The sequence below is a fragment of the Anomalospiza imberbis genome, chromosome 9 (assembly GCF_031753505.1).
Source record: "Anomalospiza imberbis isolate Cuckoo-Finch-1a 21T00152 chromosome 9, ASM3175350v1, whole genome shotgun sequence".
Taxonomy (NCBI): domain Eukaryota; kingdom Metazoa; phylum Chordata; class Aves; order Passeriformes; family Viduidae; genus Anomalospiza; species Anomalospiza imberbis.
In genome coordinates, this window is record NC_089689.1 from 21,273,572 (window position 1) to 21,289,183 (window position 15,612).

Here is a 15,612-nt window from a genome sequence, read left to right on the forward strand (position 1 = left end):
GGCCACTGTGCCCGCTTGCTGCCCGCCTGCCCACAGGACCATGCCGTGGCCATACCCAGCAGCACTGCCCATCCCAGCACAGCTCTCCCAGCAGTTCAGTGTGGTTTCACTGCTGCGTTTGCTCGCAGGGTTATCTGCTCTGGAACTGGTGTTGGTTTTGGCACACAGCACCGGGACCACACCTACTATTTAAATACCACAGCCAAGGGCTTGGAGGGGGGAACAAAAAAGAGAAAGAAAGAAAACGAATATGAAATATTTGTTGCGGTTTGGAGATACACACACACATGTACACACAACACAAACACACCAGCCTGGCTCCGGATCGCTGGCAGTCGAGGAAGGAAGACTCTGGCTAAGATTGTCTTCAAAACCACCCTGGCGGCAGAGTCTGCTGAAGGGAAACCCTTTGGGCCAAAATTAGTGCCTGCCACATGCCAAGCTGGAGCGTGCACTGACCTGGGCTGGGGAAGCCAGGGCAGCCCCAGTGGCGCAGCTGGGGCCAGGGAGCCATGCCAGCCCTTCCCGGGTGGCTGCCCTCCCACCAGGCTACTAAAAGCTGGGGAAAGGGTGCAAGAGATGGAAATCCCCAGGGAGGCACTGCTTGTGGAGCTGGGAGGGTTTTTCCCCCACAACATCATGGAATCTTGTCCTAGAAATGCCTATCCGAGTGGCAGTACTTGCAGTGAGTCTGGAAGTGGAGACAGGCAGCACTACCAGTTGGTGCTGGCTTGGGATAAATGGGTGCCCAGTAGCTAAGGATGGGCTGGGGCTGGGAACAAGGAGGATAGATGTCCCATGGGAGCAGATGTCCTCACTGGGACATGTCTAGCTGTACTCTTTGCCCATGTTGGACCTAGCGAGGCAGCTTCTGGCATGAAGCCACAGCAAGGTAGCCCAAGAGGCACTGAGTGGCTGTGACACACTATGCCATGCTGTGCCACGTTGTGCCACGCAGTGAGGCCTGCCGAGGCGGCTGGGGCAGGTGGATTACTGCACCTTCCTTTCCCCAGGCCCCTTTGTGGAGAAGTTTTCCTGATGAGCTCACTGGATGCACATTTCTAAATCGTTTGGTTGATTGTTTCATCATCGGAGGTCAATTAAAAGAAGGCGAGTTCCTGTCACCCTGCTCTGAACCCCTTCGCTGCCAGAGCCCCAGAACAAAGGGAGGAATTGGGCTTGGGCTCAGCAGCTTGGATTCCCATTTGATTATTTCCAACAAGGGAGTGAATCTATTTTGGAGACGGTATTCCCAGGGGATGAGCTCACCGGCGCAGAGCATGAGCAAGGCTGGGGATAAAAAAAATGTAATACAGCCTTTTGTAATGTGTTGGAAACCTATTTACTACCAGGAGGCTGGGTAATTAAATGCCACTTCCTGGAGCAGAATGAAGCACCCTATGTAATGCCAGTGCAGAGGGGTTTGCTCTCGACACAGGGTGGCCACTGATCTTGCCAGACACCCCATGAGTGTCGCGGGTGGGAGGATGCAGTTTTGTGGGCTGTTTCTGTAAAACCACTGCAGCAGCCACATGTGGCTGGCTGTGATTGATTCCAGCATCCTGTGCTATAGTGGTGCCCTTGGTGCAGTGTCCCAGGGGCATGGGATGGTGGCAGGATGAGTTTTCCATGCAATGTGCTACTGTGTGATTTACACTGGCAGGGTGGCTCTGGGCAGATAGCTGCATGGAAGGAATAACAAAACCAAATTACCTGGAAAACAGTTTCCACACAGAGTTCTCCAGCTCCCTGCTTGTTCTGCTGTTGCCTGGGCTGTCCCCCACTGCCTCACACCGAGCTGTGTCCCCATGGGTACCAGTGACTCATGGTGCAGACCGTTCACTCAACCCTATCCCACAGCTCCCATTGGAAAATTGTTCCCCCACTGGCCCAGCAGTGCTTGCATATTGCAGCCACACCAGTGCCCAGGTTCCAGGGATAGCCAGACTTTCTCCAGGCTGGGAAATGGTGTATATCTGAGTGGATTAGGTCTGACCAGTACTGGCCTCAGCATCCACACTTTTCCTGCCTCTGTGCATGGCAAGGGAGGTTTTCCCCACTCACTGAGAATCCAGGTTCATTGGAGACTGAATACCTTAGAGTATAGCTGGGAGGAGGGATGGACACTGCTTGGAAAAGAGTGGCAGAGATGTATACCTGGGTCATTTTGAACTTTTGTAAATGAATTGCTTTTACATGATGTACAGCTATTAATCTCCAGCACGTGAGAGAAGGGTTCTAACATGCATATCCCGTGGGCACTGCAGCCATAGCATGATATCCTCTGCAAAACTCCCTGTGCAACTTGCTGTGGAACTCTGTGTTGTGGCTTTTTTTTAAAGATTAAACCAGAGATGTTGGAAGAATATCTTGTGTTCCTCCTCCTTGTTGCTCAAAAGGAAAACAGCAATTCCTGCTGTTACTCGTGGAGTTGCTGGGATGTCACGGGTTTTGTCCAGCACTTTTGTGAGTGGCAAAAGGGAACGGCTCCCATGGCTGTGGTCCAGTCCCAGCTGCTGTGGCTGGGGCCAGAGCTCTTGCCGAGGTAGGGGGAAGGAAGGATGGGCCCCTGGGCTGGCACGTGAGCACACGTGTTTGCACGTGAGGCTGCTGCTGCGAGGGCTGTTCAGATGCCTCCAGCACATCGCGCTGCTGATGGAGCCTGTGGTGTGTGCTGTGGGTAGGGACATGTATCTCCTGGCACCAGGCTGAGTGTGATGTCCCTTCCGAGTGGAATACCCTGTCCGCTGTGGTGCTGGACCTTGTGGCTTTATACAGAGCCTGGAGCTTTCAGCTTTCCTGTACCAGTGAAAGTTAAGAAGTGGAGGAAAAACGTTGCTGTATGTTATAGAGGAAGAGAGGTAAAAAGGGCAGGAAATTTGCACCATGTCCATTTCCCCTTGGCCCCTGGCCGCTGCTCATTCCGGATTCGGGATTTGCGTAGGCAGAGTTAAAAATAACAGGGGTATATAAAGAAGGACAGAGAGGGCTGGACTGGCCCCGCAGCCACCAGGGCACAGCCAGGCAGCAGGCAGAGATCAAAGCAGGATGAGGTCCAGGCGATGCAGTGGGGCTGGGATTGTGTGCAGGGTCTGGGGGTGCCACTGGGCTGCTTTGCCAGAGAGTGGGATGCCAAGATCTGCCAGCTTGGCAGCCTCCTGGCCAAGCAGCTGGGCAGCACCCATGGAAGATGAGGCTGTGTATAGTCCCACAGGCAAAGACATCTCTCACGGACCCTGTCCCTCTGTAGCCTTTACTCTGTGCTGACATTCACTGGGAGCAACCTGACCCATCTCCTCTGGCCAGAGAGCTGTGCAAAGAGGCTGGATATGGCCTCCAGCCAAAGCACCCTGTCGTGGGACTGAGCTCCCTGTCGGTGCTGCCGGGGTGCTGCCTCGGGTGTCCCCGAGCCCCTGGCAGCCCCGGTCCTTGGCCATGCATCCCGGTGCTCTGCAGACCCCAGGGTAGGTAGGGCGGACACAGCAGCTTGCTCGGCCGGTGCAAACGAATCTGCCCTCTGTGCCCTGATAACATTGTGTTTGTTGCGGAGCGGGAAGAGCCTGCCAGCACACGATAAGAGCAGATGACTTTACTCTGGACCCGCTCCGGATTGAATTATGCTTTAATTTCATTTTCAGTTCCTCTTTTCTTTTCAGGAGGGGAAGGGGGCTTTGGGGGTACAGGCAGGTCTGGGGGCTCCTGGACCCTTCTCTAGGCAGGCCAGTACCACGCAGAGGGGAAGACAGAGAGTAAAACCCAGCCAGATTCATTTTCTGCTCTCAGGGAGATAACCCTGGAGTGTCACAGTTGTTTAGAGTCTGCAGTGTGGATCTCCTTGGCACCTCTCATGGGATCCCCTGTGGAGCTTTCAGGACTTGGGTTTTGCCTCCCACTGAAGCAGAAGCTCTCTGGGCTGTGATGCTGTAGGTGGTGTTGGAGAGGGGGCACTGGAGATGCTCTGAAGGAGAGTCCTTGGGTTTATTCCAGTCACAACTCCAGGTGACAGCACAGAAAAGGATGCAGTGCAGGTGTTTTTCAGTCCCCAGTGTTTTGTGGGGTAGGGGACCCCTCTGGGTCTCCTGGGAGCCCTGCTGAGCAACCTGGGCACCAATTCCACCTCTGGCAGTGCCACAGGGCATTGTCCCCCCGGCCCATCCCACCCTTGCTGTGTGCCATTGGAGAGGGTGCTGTGGTACTGTGGAAGTGTTGGCAGGGCTGACAATGCTGTTTTGGTGGGTTCACCTCTGATACACCATGCTGGGCAAGCCACGCTCCTCATTCCTCTGCTGCCAGATGTGCCAAAAGCAAGGATAACCATTAACCCTTTCCTCTTTAGCCATCACCTGGATGGGTGGCCCTTCCCACTTTCTGTTTGCTCTCTTGCCTGGCTGTTGTTTGATCTCTTGGGATGCCAGTGACTTTACAGTCTGCTCTAGTGGTGCGGGAGATAACCCACGTTTCCAAAATGGGCTTCTGTCAACAGTGGGCTGTGCATGCCCTGTCTGCTCCTGCTTGCCTCCCACTCACCTCAGAGGGGGCTTCTGTGGCCAAGGGGCTGACAAGGCTGTGGCAGGGACCCCCTGTGCCCACCCCATGGCTCACAGCAGGAAAACCCTGCCCATGAAGCACTCCTGGCTCCCTGCACACTCAGCGCTGGCAGTGCTTGTGTTGCTGTGGTGCCTGGCATGCTGCCGCTCCCTGCCGCACCGGCCCTCCCACCAGAGCATCAGTAAAAAGAGTTTCCTGGAGAATATCCCACATTTGCAAGAAATACTGGCTGTAAAAATTAAGCTGATCTGTTGGTGATGCCTCTCAAAATAAGTCAGCATGGCTGCAAATGCCAAAACTGCCTGGAAAAGGGGAAAACCAAGAGGAATTAGTGTTTGTCTCCTATGGCATCTTCTCTCACTTATCTGTAAAAGTTTGGGGCAGGAACTGCCTTGCTATTAATTATAATTTGGCCAAGAAACAAGAATTGGGATTAACTGGTGACTTTAATAAACTACTCTGAGAGGCAAGCTAAAAGTAATTTCAAGTAATGCCCACATGCTTCTTTGCCACTTTGGAGGTGACTTTTTCTGGAGAAGGACTTTGGAGCCCATGTGGTTTGACCCAATAGGTACCATTAATAAACCTGCTGCCTTGCCACCAGACAAGCAGATGGGACCCAGGCAGCAGCCCAACATGTGCTCTGGAAACCAGGGCAGGGATTCTTGGTAAAAGGGGGAAGATCTGAATTGTTGTTGTTCCACTGGATTACTGAAATAATTTATTGCAGTGCTCCACCCTTATAATTAAAGCGTGGTGATGAAAGCAACTGGTAGAGTAGCTTTGGATTCAGAAGCGGCATGTGCGTGTGGTGTGTGTGCACACCTCACCTTTGGTGTTTATATTTGTTTTTTTTTAAATTGACTCTTTGCTTCTGAATAGAGCAGGCAGCAGCCTCAGTTCTTAGAAAGGTATCTGGAGATGGACAGCTCCAGAAAGCAGGGAGACAGGCTCCAAGAGATAAGGGGCATTGCTTCTTGAGCGCAACAGCAGCAGGGCCATTCCTGGTACTGGTTGGATGGGGGCCAAACGGAGAAGATCTTGCTGTGAGCCGGACAGGGAGGCAGAGAGCCCCTGGGGAGTCCTGCCCAGTGCCCTGAGTCTCTGTGCCATCATCCAACTAGCCAGAATAGGGTGGGTGACTTGAGTGTCTCCTGCAAAGTGGGATAACCTGCTGTCCTTGTGTCCCCTGCCATGGGAAGCCCTCAGAAGGACAGCACTGTCGCAGGGGCTGCTCAGGGAGGGCACGGTGGGACAGCCGGCCCATGCCCCCCTGTGCCAGGGCGGTCGGAGACAGCCACAGCACTGGTCCCTAGGGAGGGCAGACAGACGTGTTGTAGGGGCTGTGGGGCGAGATGAGGCGATGCCGGCAGGGTGCCAGCCCCCTGCAGGGTTGACGAGCAGTTATCTCGGCTCGCACACGCACCCTGCACGCAGCCAGATGCGAGCTGGTACGCTCTGTGCTGCTGATTGCCTCACCGACAGCAGCGGCGCGGGAGGACGCGGCTTCACGGGTGCGCTTACATGAAACGAATCGCGTGGGGGTGTGGGGGCACCAGGGCTCGGCTATCTGGTTCATCTCCTATGGTGGCACAAGCACCCCTTTTTGGGACTGCACGTTCGCTCGCTGACGCGCTCGGTGGCCCCCGTGGCGAGTGTAGTGCCCGGCACACTGATGAAATAATGCTTTTACCTGTACCCCTGCGCCAGACCTCTCCGGCACCCTCTGCGTCCACACAGGGTGCATGTGACAGAGCCATTGCCCCTGCCCCACTCGGGACACGGTGCCGGGGGAATCTCCGGCTCTGCCACCTACAGCCCCCCTCCCCGCTCGTCGTGTAGGAAAGCCTTAAGGGCGCCGCTGCCCCGTTCACGTCGCGGGTAGGATTCTGGGCTCCGCGATCCACATCGGCACCCTTGCCTGTTCTCCCCCGTGGCATAGTCTCACAGAGCAGGGCAAAGCGGGACGTGGAGACCCCGCCGCTCTGCCCCGTCCTCTCCCGTCCCGCTCGGGCTCCGAGCGCGGTCGGGGCAGCGGCAACCGCCGCCCCCCGCCCGCCGGGGCAGCTCCGCCAGAGGGGGCGTGGCTCGGGCCACAGCGGAGCCAATGGCAGGCGGCGGCGGTGAATATCAATGCAGGCCGGACCAATCGGGGCGCAGCCATGCTGTTAACAGCTTAGGGGCGCGGGGCGGCGCAGAGCAGCGCTGCTGCCGCGGGGAGCGGAGCGGAGCGGAGCGGTGCCGGGCTCCGCGCACCCCCAGCCCGCCCCGGCCCGGCTCGCCATGGCGGCGGCCGTGGACGAGAGCGCCCTGCCCTCTATCTCCACTTTCGCCAACTTGATGCCGCTAGACGAGCGGCCCGCCGACATGCTCCACGTAAGCACCTGGCACCGGGGAGAGGGTGGCAAGGTGGGTAAGGGACAGAGCGTTCCGGGCTGGGGCTCAGCCCGGCCAGGGAGTGGGGGGCGGGCCGCCTTCTCGCCGTCGGAGGGCGCTCCCAGGGCGGCGCAGCGCAGCCGGAGTGGTGCCGACCCGTCGGACGGGTTGGGGGGAGCCGCCGCCCCGAGCAGGAGACGCGGGCCGCGGTGCTGGGGCGGCGGGTGCTGCCGCAGCCGTCTCCCCGCCGATCCTGACGCTTCGTTTTCCCGCAGAGGATGCTACAGCAGGATGGCCCCGCTGCCGTCAAGCGGGAGGAGGACGACTTGGGCAAGTTCGTGGACTTGGACTTCATCCTGGCGCACACCAGCAGTGGCGGGCAGGGGCCGACCGGCCCCAACTACCCCCTGCCCGAGACCCCCGAGAGCTGTGGCACCACCTACGACAGCGACGGCTCATACTCCACGCCGGGCAAGTTCTCGGCGCCTTACCCCGAGGGCCAGGGCCACAGCTACGTGGCTGAGCTTCTCACCCCGGACCTGCCCGGCCACTACGACCTACAGCGGAGGGAGTACACGGAGCTGCGGGTGCCCGGTGGCCCCCACCACCACCCTCACCCTCATCACCACCCGCCCCTCCACCCGGCCCTAGCCCGCTCACTGCCCCTGGACCCCGCGCAGTCCTTCGGGCCCCGCATCAAGAAGGAGCAGCCGGAGGAGCGCGCCTGCATGATGGGGATGTCTGCCGCCGAGTACCTGGGACCGGGCGGCGGCGAGCACAAGCCACGCGTGGCGCCGGGTCCCGGGCCGGGACCGGTGCCGGGGCCGCCGCTGCCCTACCCGGGCTTCCCCCACGGCCGCTTGGGGCCCCCTGAGGAGCCGCTGCCTGGCGCCGATCCCCACCTCTTGGCCGACCTGCCGCCCCACTACGCCGTGGCCCCGCACCGCTATGCGCCCCACTTCGCCCCCCAGCCGCCACCGCAGTTTCATGGACATTTCAGTGTTTTCAGGGAGCCCCTGAAGGCGCCGGGCCCGGGCCCGGCGGGGCTGCCCGGGCTGCTGGTCACGCCGCCCAACTCCCCGGTGCTGGAGTACTTCCCGACCGGGGCTCCCCCCGAGGACTGCAAGCCCAAGCGCGGCCGCCGCTCGTGGGCGCGCAAGCGAACGGCCACGCACAACTGTGAATACCCGGGCTGCGGCAAGACCTACACCAAGAGCTCCCACCTCAAGGCGCACATGCGGACCCACACGGGTAAGGGCGCGCCGGGGCAGGGACACGCGCAGAGGGTCCCGGGTGGGAGTACAGCGGCACGTGGTGAGACCCGCGTGGTTCCGGGGGTGTGAAGAGGCGTCGCGAGAGGTGACACGGGGGGAGGAGGAGGGGGCATGTGTCGCGAGAGGAAGACCCCTGCGGTATGTCAGGGAGTGCACGGTGGGTCGCCGTGGTGGGGCTGTGTGAGGGCACGCAGAGATAGCCCGCGTGGAGGCGTTCTGCGTGTAGCGCAGGGGGCAATGGGGATGGCCCCCGAAGTGCTCAGAAGGACCCCCGTGGTGGGGCTGGGAAGGGACACATAAGGACCTAGGCATGTAGCGAGACCAGTCTTGTGGCACCTCCAGTTGCTGGTTTTGGGGCCCGAGGGAGCCTGAGGTGGTAGGACTTAGGGACATGGAGAAACCCTCCACTTGGGCTAGGGACAAACAGGATAGGGAGATAGACTGGGGGTTGTATGGTGAGACTCTCTGGCCGAGCTGGGACAGGGCACATGGTGCCACCCCACAGCAGGGATGAGCAGGGGACCACCCACACTTTAAAGTGAAGCAGGGGCACATAGGAGGGGTGCTGTAATGGGGCAGGGATGCCCAGAAAACAGATCTTTGCATATGGGGAAGGGCAGAAGAATGGGGGACAGAAGGGGAAAGTTGTGCAGGCAGAGATGCGCAATGGACCTCCCATCCCCTTGAAAAGGGGGTGCTGGATAGGGTAGCACAGAGCTGAAGGCATAGGGCGGGTGAGAACCTACAAGCCCACTGACACCCCCTCTCCTCTGCAGGCGAGAAGCCCTACCACTGCACCTGGGAAGGATGTGGCTGGAAATTTGCCCGCTCCGATGAGCTGACCCGCCACTACCGCAAGCACACAGGGCACCGGCCGTTCCAGTGCCACCTCTGCGAGCGGGCTTTCTCTCGCTCAGACCACCTCGCTCTCCACATGAAGCGGCACATGTGAGCAGTGGCTGCGGCCGGACTCGATGTCCCCGAAGCCAGCTCACGGTGTAAATAGTGTCGGGCCAGGGATGGCAGTGGGGAGCAGCCTGGCCACCCAGCCCTGTCTGCTTGTAGTTGATAACTAGTTTTCTCCTCCTGCTCCTGTGAGAGCTGGCCCAGCCAAGTGGTGGGGAAGGGCTGCTTTGGGGATGTATGTGGGGAGCAAAACTGCAAGAAACATCTGCCCTGGCATCACCACTCAGCTCCCCATGCCTGGAGGGTTCCCTGCAGCCAGGCACCCAGTGAGTGGGGGAGCTGGTGCATAAGGGATCTGTACCCAGAACTCCTGGCTTGTATTTGGCATCAGCTTAACCTTCTTCCCCCAGAATCTAGCACACCCCTGGCTCTAGGGGCTATGGTAGCTAACTCTGGCTGCTTTTTGGCTGGAGAGCCATGCCAGCTGGGTATGTTGGTTGTGGTGCTGGGAAATGGGTTGCTGGTTGTCTCGGTTGTGATCATCAGAACAAACCTCCTGACCCAAAGCCCAAAGTGGATGGGGCGAGGGTGGGATTTGACTGGCTCATGGCTATAAAGGTTTGCAGGTGTTGGCAGCATAGCTTCACCTTGCACAGAGGACAGGGATGTTCCTGTCACCAGCCTGGGACCCCTCTGGGCAGGCCAGCCCTGGCCATTCCCAGTTTTCCACTCAAGAGCCAAAATGTCTCTCCTGGCTCTTTTCTGCTTTATTTTGTCATGTTCTTCCCCTCAGGATGACACCAGGTACTGCTGCAGCTGCCTTCCCCATGCTGCTTTTTAAAATTTAGTATGTAAAGGACAGTGAGTCCAGCTATGAATGCCCAGGTCTCTGCTATACTTGAAATTTTTGTAGAGGGGGGGGACAAAAAAAAGCTCAAAAGAAAATGAGTCTTTTAATGTGCAGCTTCTGCAAAGCAAGTTGTAAATTAAACAAAGCAGTAATATATAATGTTTCTGGTTTTTTTTAATATATTTTCTTCCAGCTGGGAACACAGATGAGTCTCAGCTTTGGGAAGTGCACTGTTCCCGTCTGTGTATATTGTTAATTAACATTTCTCTGCTTGGGCACGTTAGGTCTCTTGCACTCTGAAATGTTACTTTTCTTTATATGCAAACTGTTGAAATATTGTGATCTGCTGTATAATAAATAAACAAGATGTAAACATGAAAGAGCCAGGAGAGTTTACTTTAAAGGTTTCTTCTAAGAGGAGAGGGTGAGGCTGAGCTTGTTTGTCAGTAAATATTTACATCGATGTTCATTTCTGCTTAAGTTAGCTGCGGAGGATCGATGGGGAACGCCCAAGCCTCGGCATCTGAGTAGCATCTCCTGTGCAACAGCTCTTGAGTCACCCCACTTCCCTGTGCCTCAGTTTCCCTAATCTGCAGATGGGGCAATTGCGGCACTGGGATGGTGTGACTGGTCCTGCGGTGAGTCATCTCCAAGGAGAATGGCAGCCGAAACTCAACTGAGAGCCTTGCTGGTCCTGAATTCTTCCTGAGCAGTCCCATCCTGCTGTGCTCACAGTGGAAGCTCTGCAGTACTGGCCTTGTGGTCACAACCCAGAGGGAAATTGGTGTCAGCTGCCTGGTCCTGGGTGCTGTCTCTGCTGTCCTCCTGGGGATGGCCCGGCAGCTTGGCGGGGTTCAGGTGCTGAGGTTTCCCTGCGTTAATAGGTGGTGACTCAGCACAAGCATGCTGGCAGGTCCCGGAGCTCAGCAAGCAGGTCTGGCTCCATCCCTCCCTCCCGCCCTCCCACAGCTGATTACCTGTGATGCACGAATCCCTCTGAAGGCAGGAACTTGTCCAGACCTGACACCACGCTGGCAGTGCAGGGAGCACACAAGCTGTATGATGCCCTGGCACAGGGTGGTGGTGGCAGTGGCTCCCTCCTGTGCTCATCTCTGCAACTCCCAGTGGTCAGGGCTGGAGGGTGCCCTGGGGCTGCTTGCCCTGTAAGTGGAAGTGGGATGCAGATGGGCTGATCCCAGTCTTTCCCACTCAGATGGGAATGGCAGAGCAGGTCTGATATTCCCCTGAGGTGTGGCTAATATTTTGGTGTAGGGCTCTTCATTCTGGGACCAGCACCCACCCTTGTGGTCTGCCCTTGAGCAGGTACAAAAGCATGGGTGATTCCAGGTGGGGTGGCAGCAGCTTGGGACATTGTGTTCTGCCTGTAGGCCTGAGATTGGGACCATGGGGCTGTGTCCACAGGTATCACAGATCCATCAGGCTCAATCACTTGTGCTTTTCACTGCTGCCTCCACCCTCTGCTTGCCCCAATTTCTGAGAGGTGCTTGTGCAGGGGTGACTGCTGGTACCCATGTGGCCTGTGATGAGGTACTGGGGATATCTTGTTCCTGGGACCACCAGAACCCAAGGACGAGGCTGCAATGCCAGGGGATGGCTGGGGCAAAACTTTTGTCTCTTCCCTGGAAACTTGTTCAAAACGTCACATGGAGGGAGAGGGAAAGGTGTGGGCTGTTTGAATTAGCGATGAGTCAGGCTGGCAAAGCCAGATGGGGAGAGTGCGTGCCTGCCTGTTTGTGTGCGTATAAGTAATCTCTGGCTTTGTGTTTTTATTATGATTATTATTTTTATTTCCAGGGGAACGATGAATTTCTCCAACCATCCTGTCCCACTGGAAAGGCTGGCTCTGCTGTCCTGTCCTCCCTAAGCATCCTGGGAGCTGGAGTGACAGTTCACGGCTGTTTTGAGGTTCAGCTCTGAGATCAGAGCACAAACCAGTTCTTTCCCACCTTTCATCATTGCTGTGCCAGGGCAGGAGTGAGGTCCGGCTCTGCTGCCACTACCTCCATAGGGAGGCAAGAGCAGGGGAAGGTGCTTTGGCTCCTCCAAACAGAGCTGCTCCGGGTTTGCTCCCCTGTGCCCTGGAGCAAGGCACTCCCTTCAGGCACATAATGGGGCATGGCAGTCAAATGGACCAGCATGGCTGGGGAGGAGTGGCTGTAGTGGAAAAGACAATTAGTTAATTTGTTCTTAATAAAAAACACCCTCTTCCAATTGCCTGGGCCAGGACACACTCTCCATTGGAGGAGGGAGGCCAGTCCTGTCCCCAGCAAAACCTGCCCTGCAAATTGATGAGGGCAGCAAGAAAACACCTTTGGCAGCACTGGGGGAGGCACGGCTGGGGTGCAATCCCTGCGGTGTGTGCACTGGCAGTCAGCTGGAGAACCCTAAGCTAGGTAGGCCATTTCTCACTCCCTTCCTTTTCCACCTTGGTCACGGACCCCAGAAACTGTGCAGAGGTCCCTGAAACCTCTGTAACTCTTAAGCCCCATGGTTTTGGGGTAGAGCTGACCTTGTCCAATGAGGAGGCAAGGGAGTAAAGGAAGGAGTAAGGTATGGAGAAACACCTCCCAGCAGAAGTGTGAGTCATGGCCACAGTATGGCCTGGCACCTGCCAGTTGGAGCTGAAAGAGAAGCTTGAGTGGGTTTCTGTTGTCTAGGTATGACTGAGCTCATGCGGATCCCCCATGCTACAGTTAACAGGTCCCACAGCTGGTCTGGAATTGTTGATCCATGGAGAGAAGAAGTGTTGCAGATCTGAGGGTTCCTTAGGCAGGGCTTGACCTTCAGGATGCTGTGGTCCATGGGGATAGCATGGAGCTGGGGAGGGGACAAAAGTGCTGTGGGTGGGATGCAGCCTGGGTGCTCCAGAGTGGGAGGATAGTTTGGGGGTGCTTGGACAGGCTGACACAGACCATTCCACGCCATGAGGTTGGAGCTTGGGTCCCCAGGACCAAGGTGTCCCTGCTGAAGTATGCTCCCAGGGCTTGAGTCTCCCATTGGAGAAGCAGTGGGAAGTGTCCCATCCCTGCCATGGCGGGAAGGTCCAGCAACCAGTCCCTGTGTCCATGCTGCTTGGGGTGGGCCAGGTGCCACGATAACGGGGCTGTGGCTGTCACCGCACCCTTAGGAAACATTTGGCTTCAGGCACCTGAACCCACGGGGAAGCGATAACTCCCGGCTCGCTTGCCCTGCCTGGACCCACACCTGGCGCTGTTGTGCCTTAGTCACACATGAGTTTTTCCACTGCCGGGCCCCAGATAACCTTCTCCTGCCCCACTGGCCACAGTGTTTGCACTTGTCCTCCTCCGCTGGTACCAGGCTGGGAGACACACACACCCTGAGCCCTGGTCGGAAGGCACGCACACCCCTGGCCTGGGGCCACCTTTGGTCATGCCTGGCAGCCAGGGCATGGGTAAAAGGGCCTGAGGTGCCTCCTTCCCCAGCTTGCTGAGGTGGGTGAGGAGCTGGCCTGGAGGGGGCCTTCCTGCCAGGGCTAAATCTGGGGGCACATCTCTCCCCCAGCTCCTTGGTGGCAGATTGCCCAGGCTTGGTACCCTGGACATCCCTGGTATCCAGGACAGCTGGAGGTGGGTGATGGTGTTGCAGTGACAGGACAGTGATGCCAGAGTTACAGGGCACAGAAACACAGGGCTCCCCATCACTGCTGGCTTTCCCCGATTCCCCGCATTCCCCCGATACTCCCTGCGCCCTGGCGAGGCAGGACCCAGGTGGTCAGATCTGGGCACAGTCCCAGTACAGGACTCTCGATGATGGACCAGGTACGTGACTCAGCTTTGCAGCCTTTCCCCTTTGTTCTGTGCTAGCTTTGGGATGCAGTGGCCATTAACAATAACTCCAGGCCAGAAACAGTAACTGCAGCCCCCCTGAAGCAGTGCTAATTGCTCCGCTGATAAGCCCATTAGCGGAAGCACCCAGCTAATGTGTTTCACCTGCAGGTCCATACAGCTCCAGGTGGGACACAGCTCCCGAGGCTCACAGAGGTGTGGGGGAGGCAGGCCAACAAGTGGGAGATATAATCAAAAAAACCCGCACTGAATGGTCCCATCTGTCTCAAGGCTTTATTTTTGGAACTGGTTTTTGTTTTCTTTAAGTGCCGTTTAACAGGATGAACGGACTGCGAACAACCGAACAATCCCCACGAGTGGCAAAAACAGAGGCCCCTTTTCTGGTCTTACAAAGCTCTCCACGGAGCCGCAGTGCCAGGCTTGCCAGGCAGGCAGAGACTGCTCAAGTTGGGAAAGCCTTGTCTCCTTCTGCAAGCCCACTTTGGGGGAGTGTGGACCCAGCTTCCAGGCCAGCTGTGGAAAGAGAGCAAGGAAATGTGCTAGAAATTATTAGCAATGTCCAAACACACTGATGGAGGAGGACTTGGTTAGACGAGGCAGAGCTGAGAGCAAATAGAGCAGGCAAAACCTCAGGATCAGCTCTGTCCTTGTGGGAAGGGTGCTAAAAGCCATCGCTGGTAGTGTGGAAAGGAGTAGAAAAGGGATTCAATGATTTCTGGGGACAACAGATGGTAATCTGGGGGTGTCACCAGTTCCCATTGTGGAACACTGGCATCGTTTGGGCCCTGATACAGAGGTGATGTGCCAATCCTCGTGGGAAGGGCTCACCAGCAGGATGGGGATGGTGGTAACTTCAGCACAGCCTGGCTGGCATTGAGGGATTCCATGCAAGAGCAAGTGGGGTTCAGCTCATCCCAGGGCTGCAAGGAGAAGAGATTCCCCTCAGAGGCAGCCCCTCTCCTGGGCTATCCAAGGTGGCCGGCAGGTCCCAGTGTTATCTCTGTGCTCTGCAGAAACCATGTGCTTCAGGCAAGCCTCTGCCAGGCAGCCTTGCCCTGCCTCAGTCTCGCAGGAAGGTGATTTCTCGAAGTCCCTCCTGGCACCGCACCACTGTTTTCTCCCCTTTCCTCGTTCCTCCGTCTCTTCCCACAGGGAAGAGGAAACAGGACAGTCTTAGTAATAAAACTCTCACTCCGGGCTGCCTCATGTGAGCGCTGCAGCTCTGGAGCATAGAGCACGAGGGCGAGGAGCACACGCTGCGGCACACGAAGCCGGGCCGAGCAGCCCGAGCGTGCCGTGAGGCGTGCCCGGCACCGGGCTGGCCCCCGGCACGGCTGGCGGGGAGAACGGGACAGGGCAAAGCCGCCAGCGAGCGCCTCGGGAGAGGAGACGGGAAAACTCCAGATGAGCTCTGCGGGAAGCTAGGGTCAGCCCCGGGACGCCGGGAGAGCGGCGACCCATCAGAGAGTCCCCGAGGGAACGGGGTCACGGCAGCTGGGGCCACGGAGGGCGCGACGAGCGCGTTCGCGGCGCCCCCTCCCCGCCGCGCGGGCCGGGCTCGGAGGCGCCGTCGGGCGCGGCGGTGCTGCCACCTCCTGGCGCGGGAGAGAACTGCGTCTGCAGCGGGCTGTGCGCCCTGAGCGGGACGAGGGGTGCCGGGACCCGGCTGGGGCCGGGCGCTGCCACAGGACCGTGGGGAAAGCGGCGCCGGCGGCCTCGGGCCGAGCGGCCACGACTGCCAGGAGCGGGACTCGAACCCGGGTCCTTCGCCCTCAGCCCGCGTGGTGCGTCCCCCAAAGCGCTCCGGGCACTTCCGGGCGCCTCTTGGCGG

General features: G+C 57.9%; 1 protein-coding gene and 1 long non-coding RNA gene across 3 annotated transcripts; one reads left to right on the plus strand and one right to left on the minus strand.

Moving 5' to 3' along the window:
• The first annotated feature begins 6,706 nt into the window (after positions 1-6,706).
• Positions 6,707-10,334, plus strand: KLF18 (KLF transcription factor 18). 2 transcript variants are annotated; one of them, XM_068199137.1, is made up of 3 exons: positions 6,707-6,957; positions 7,200-8,175; positions 8,975-10,334. In XM_068199137.1, the coding sequence occupies exons 1-3, from the start codon at positions 6,832-6,834 to the stop codon at positions 9,148-9,150; spliced, it is 1,278 nt and encodes a 425-aa protein (XP_068055238.1). In that variant the 5' UTR covers positions 6,707-6,831; the 3' UTR covers positions 9,151-10,334. The 2 variants fall into 2 exon arrangements, with proteins under 2 accessions (XP_068055238.1, XP_068055239.1); XM_068199138.1 differs by having other exon boundaries at positions 6,709-6,924.
• LOC137478947 (uncharacterized) lies at positions 9,580-15,482 on the minus strand. Its single transcript, XR_011001891.1, has 2 exons — positions 10,932-15,482; positions 9,580-10,826 (listed from the first exon to the last, which is right to left on the minus strand). It is a non-coding gene; the product is annotated as an uncharacterized lncRNA (long non-coding RNA).
• Positions 15,483-15,612: the final 130 nt, after the last annotated feature.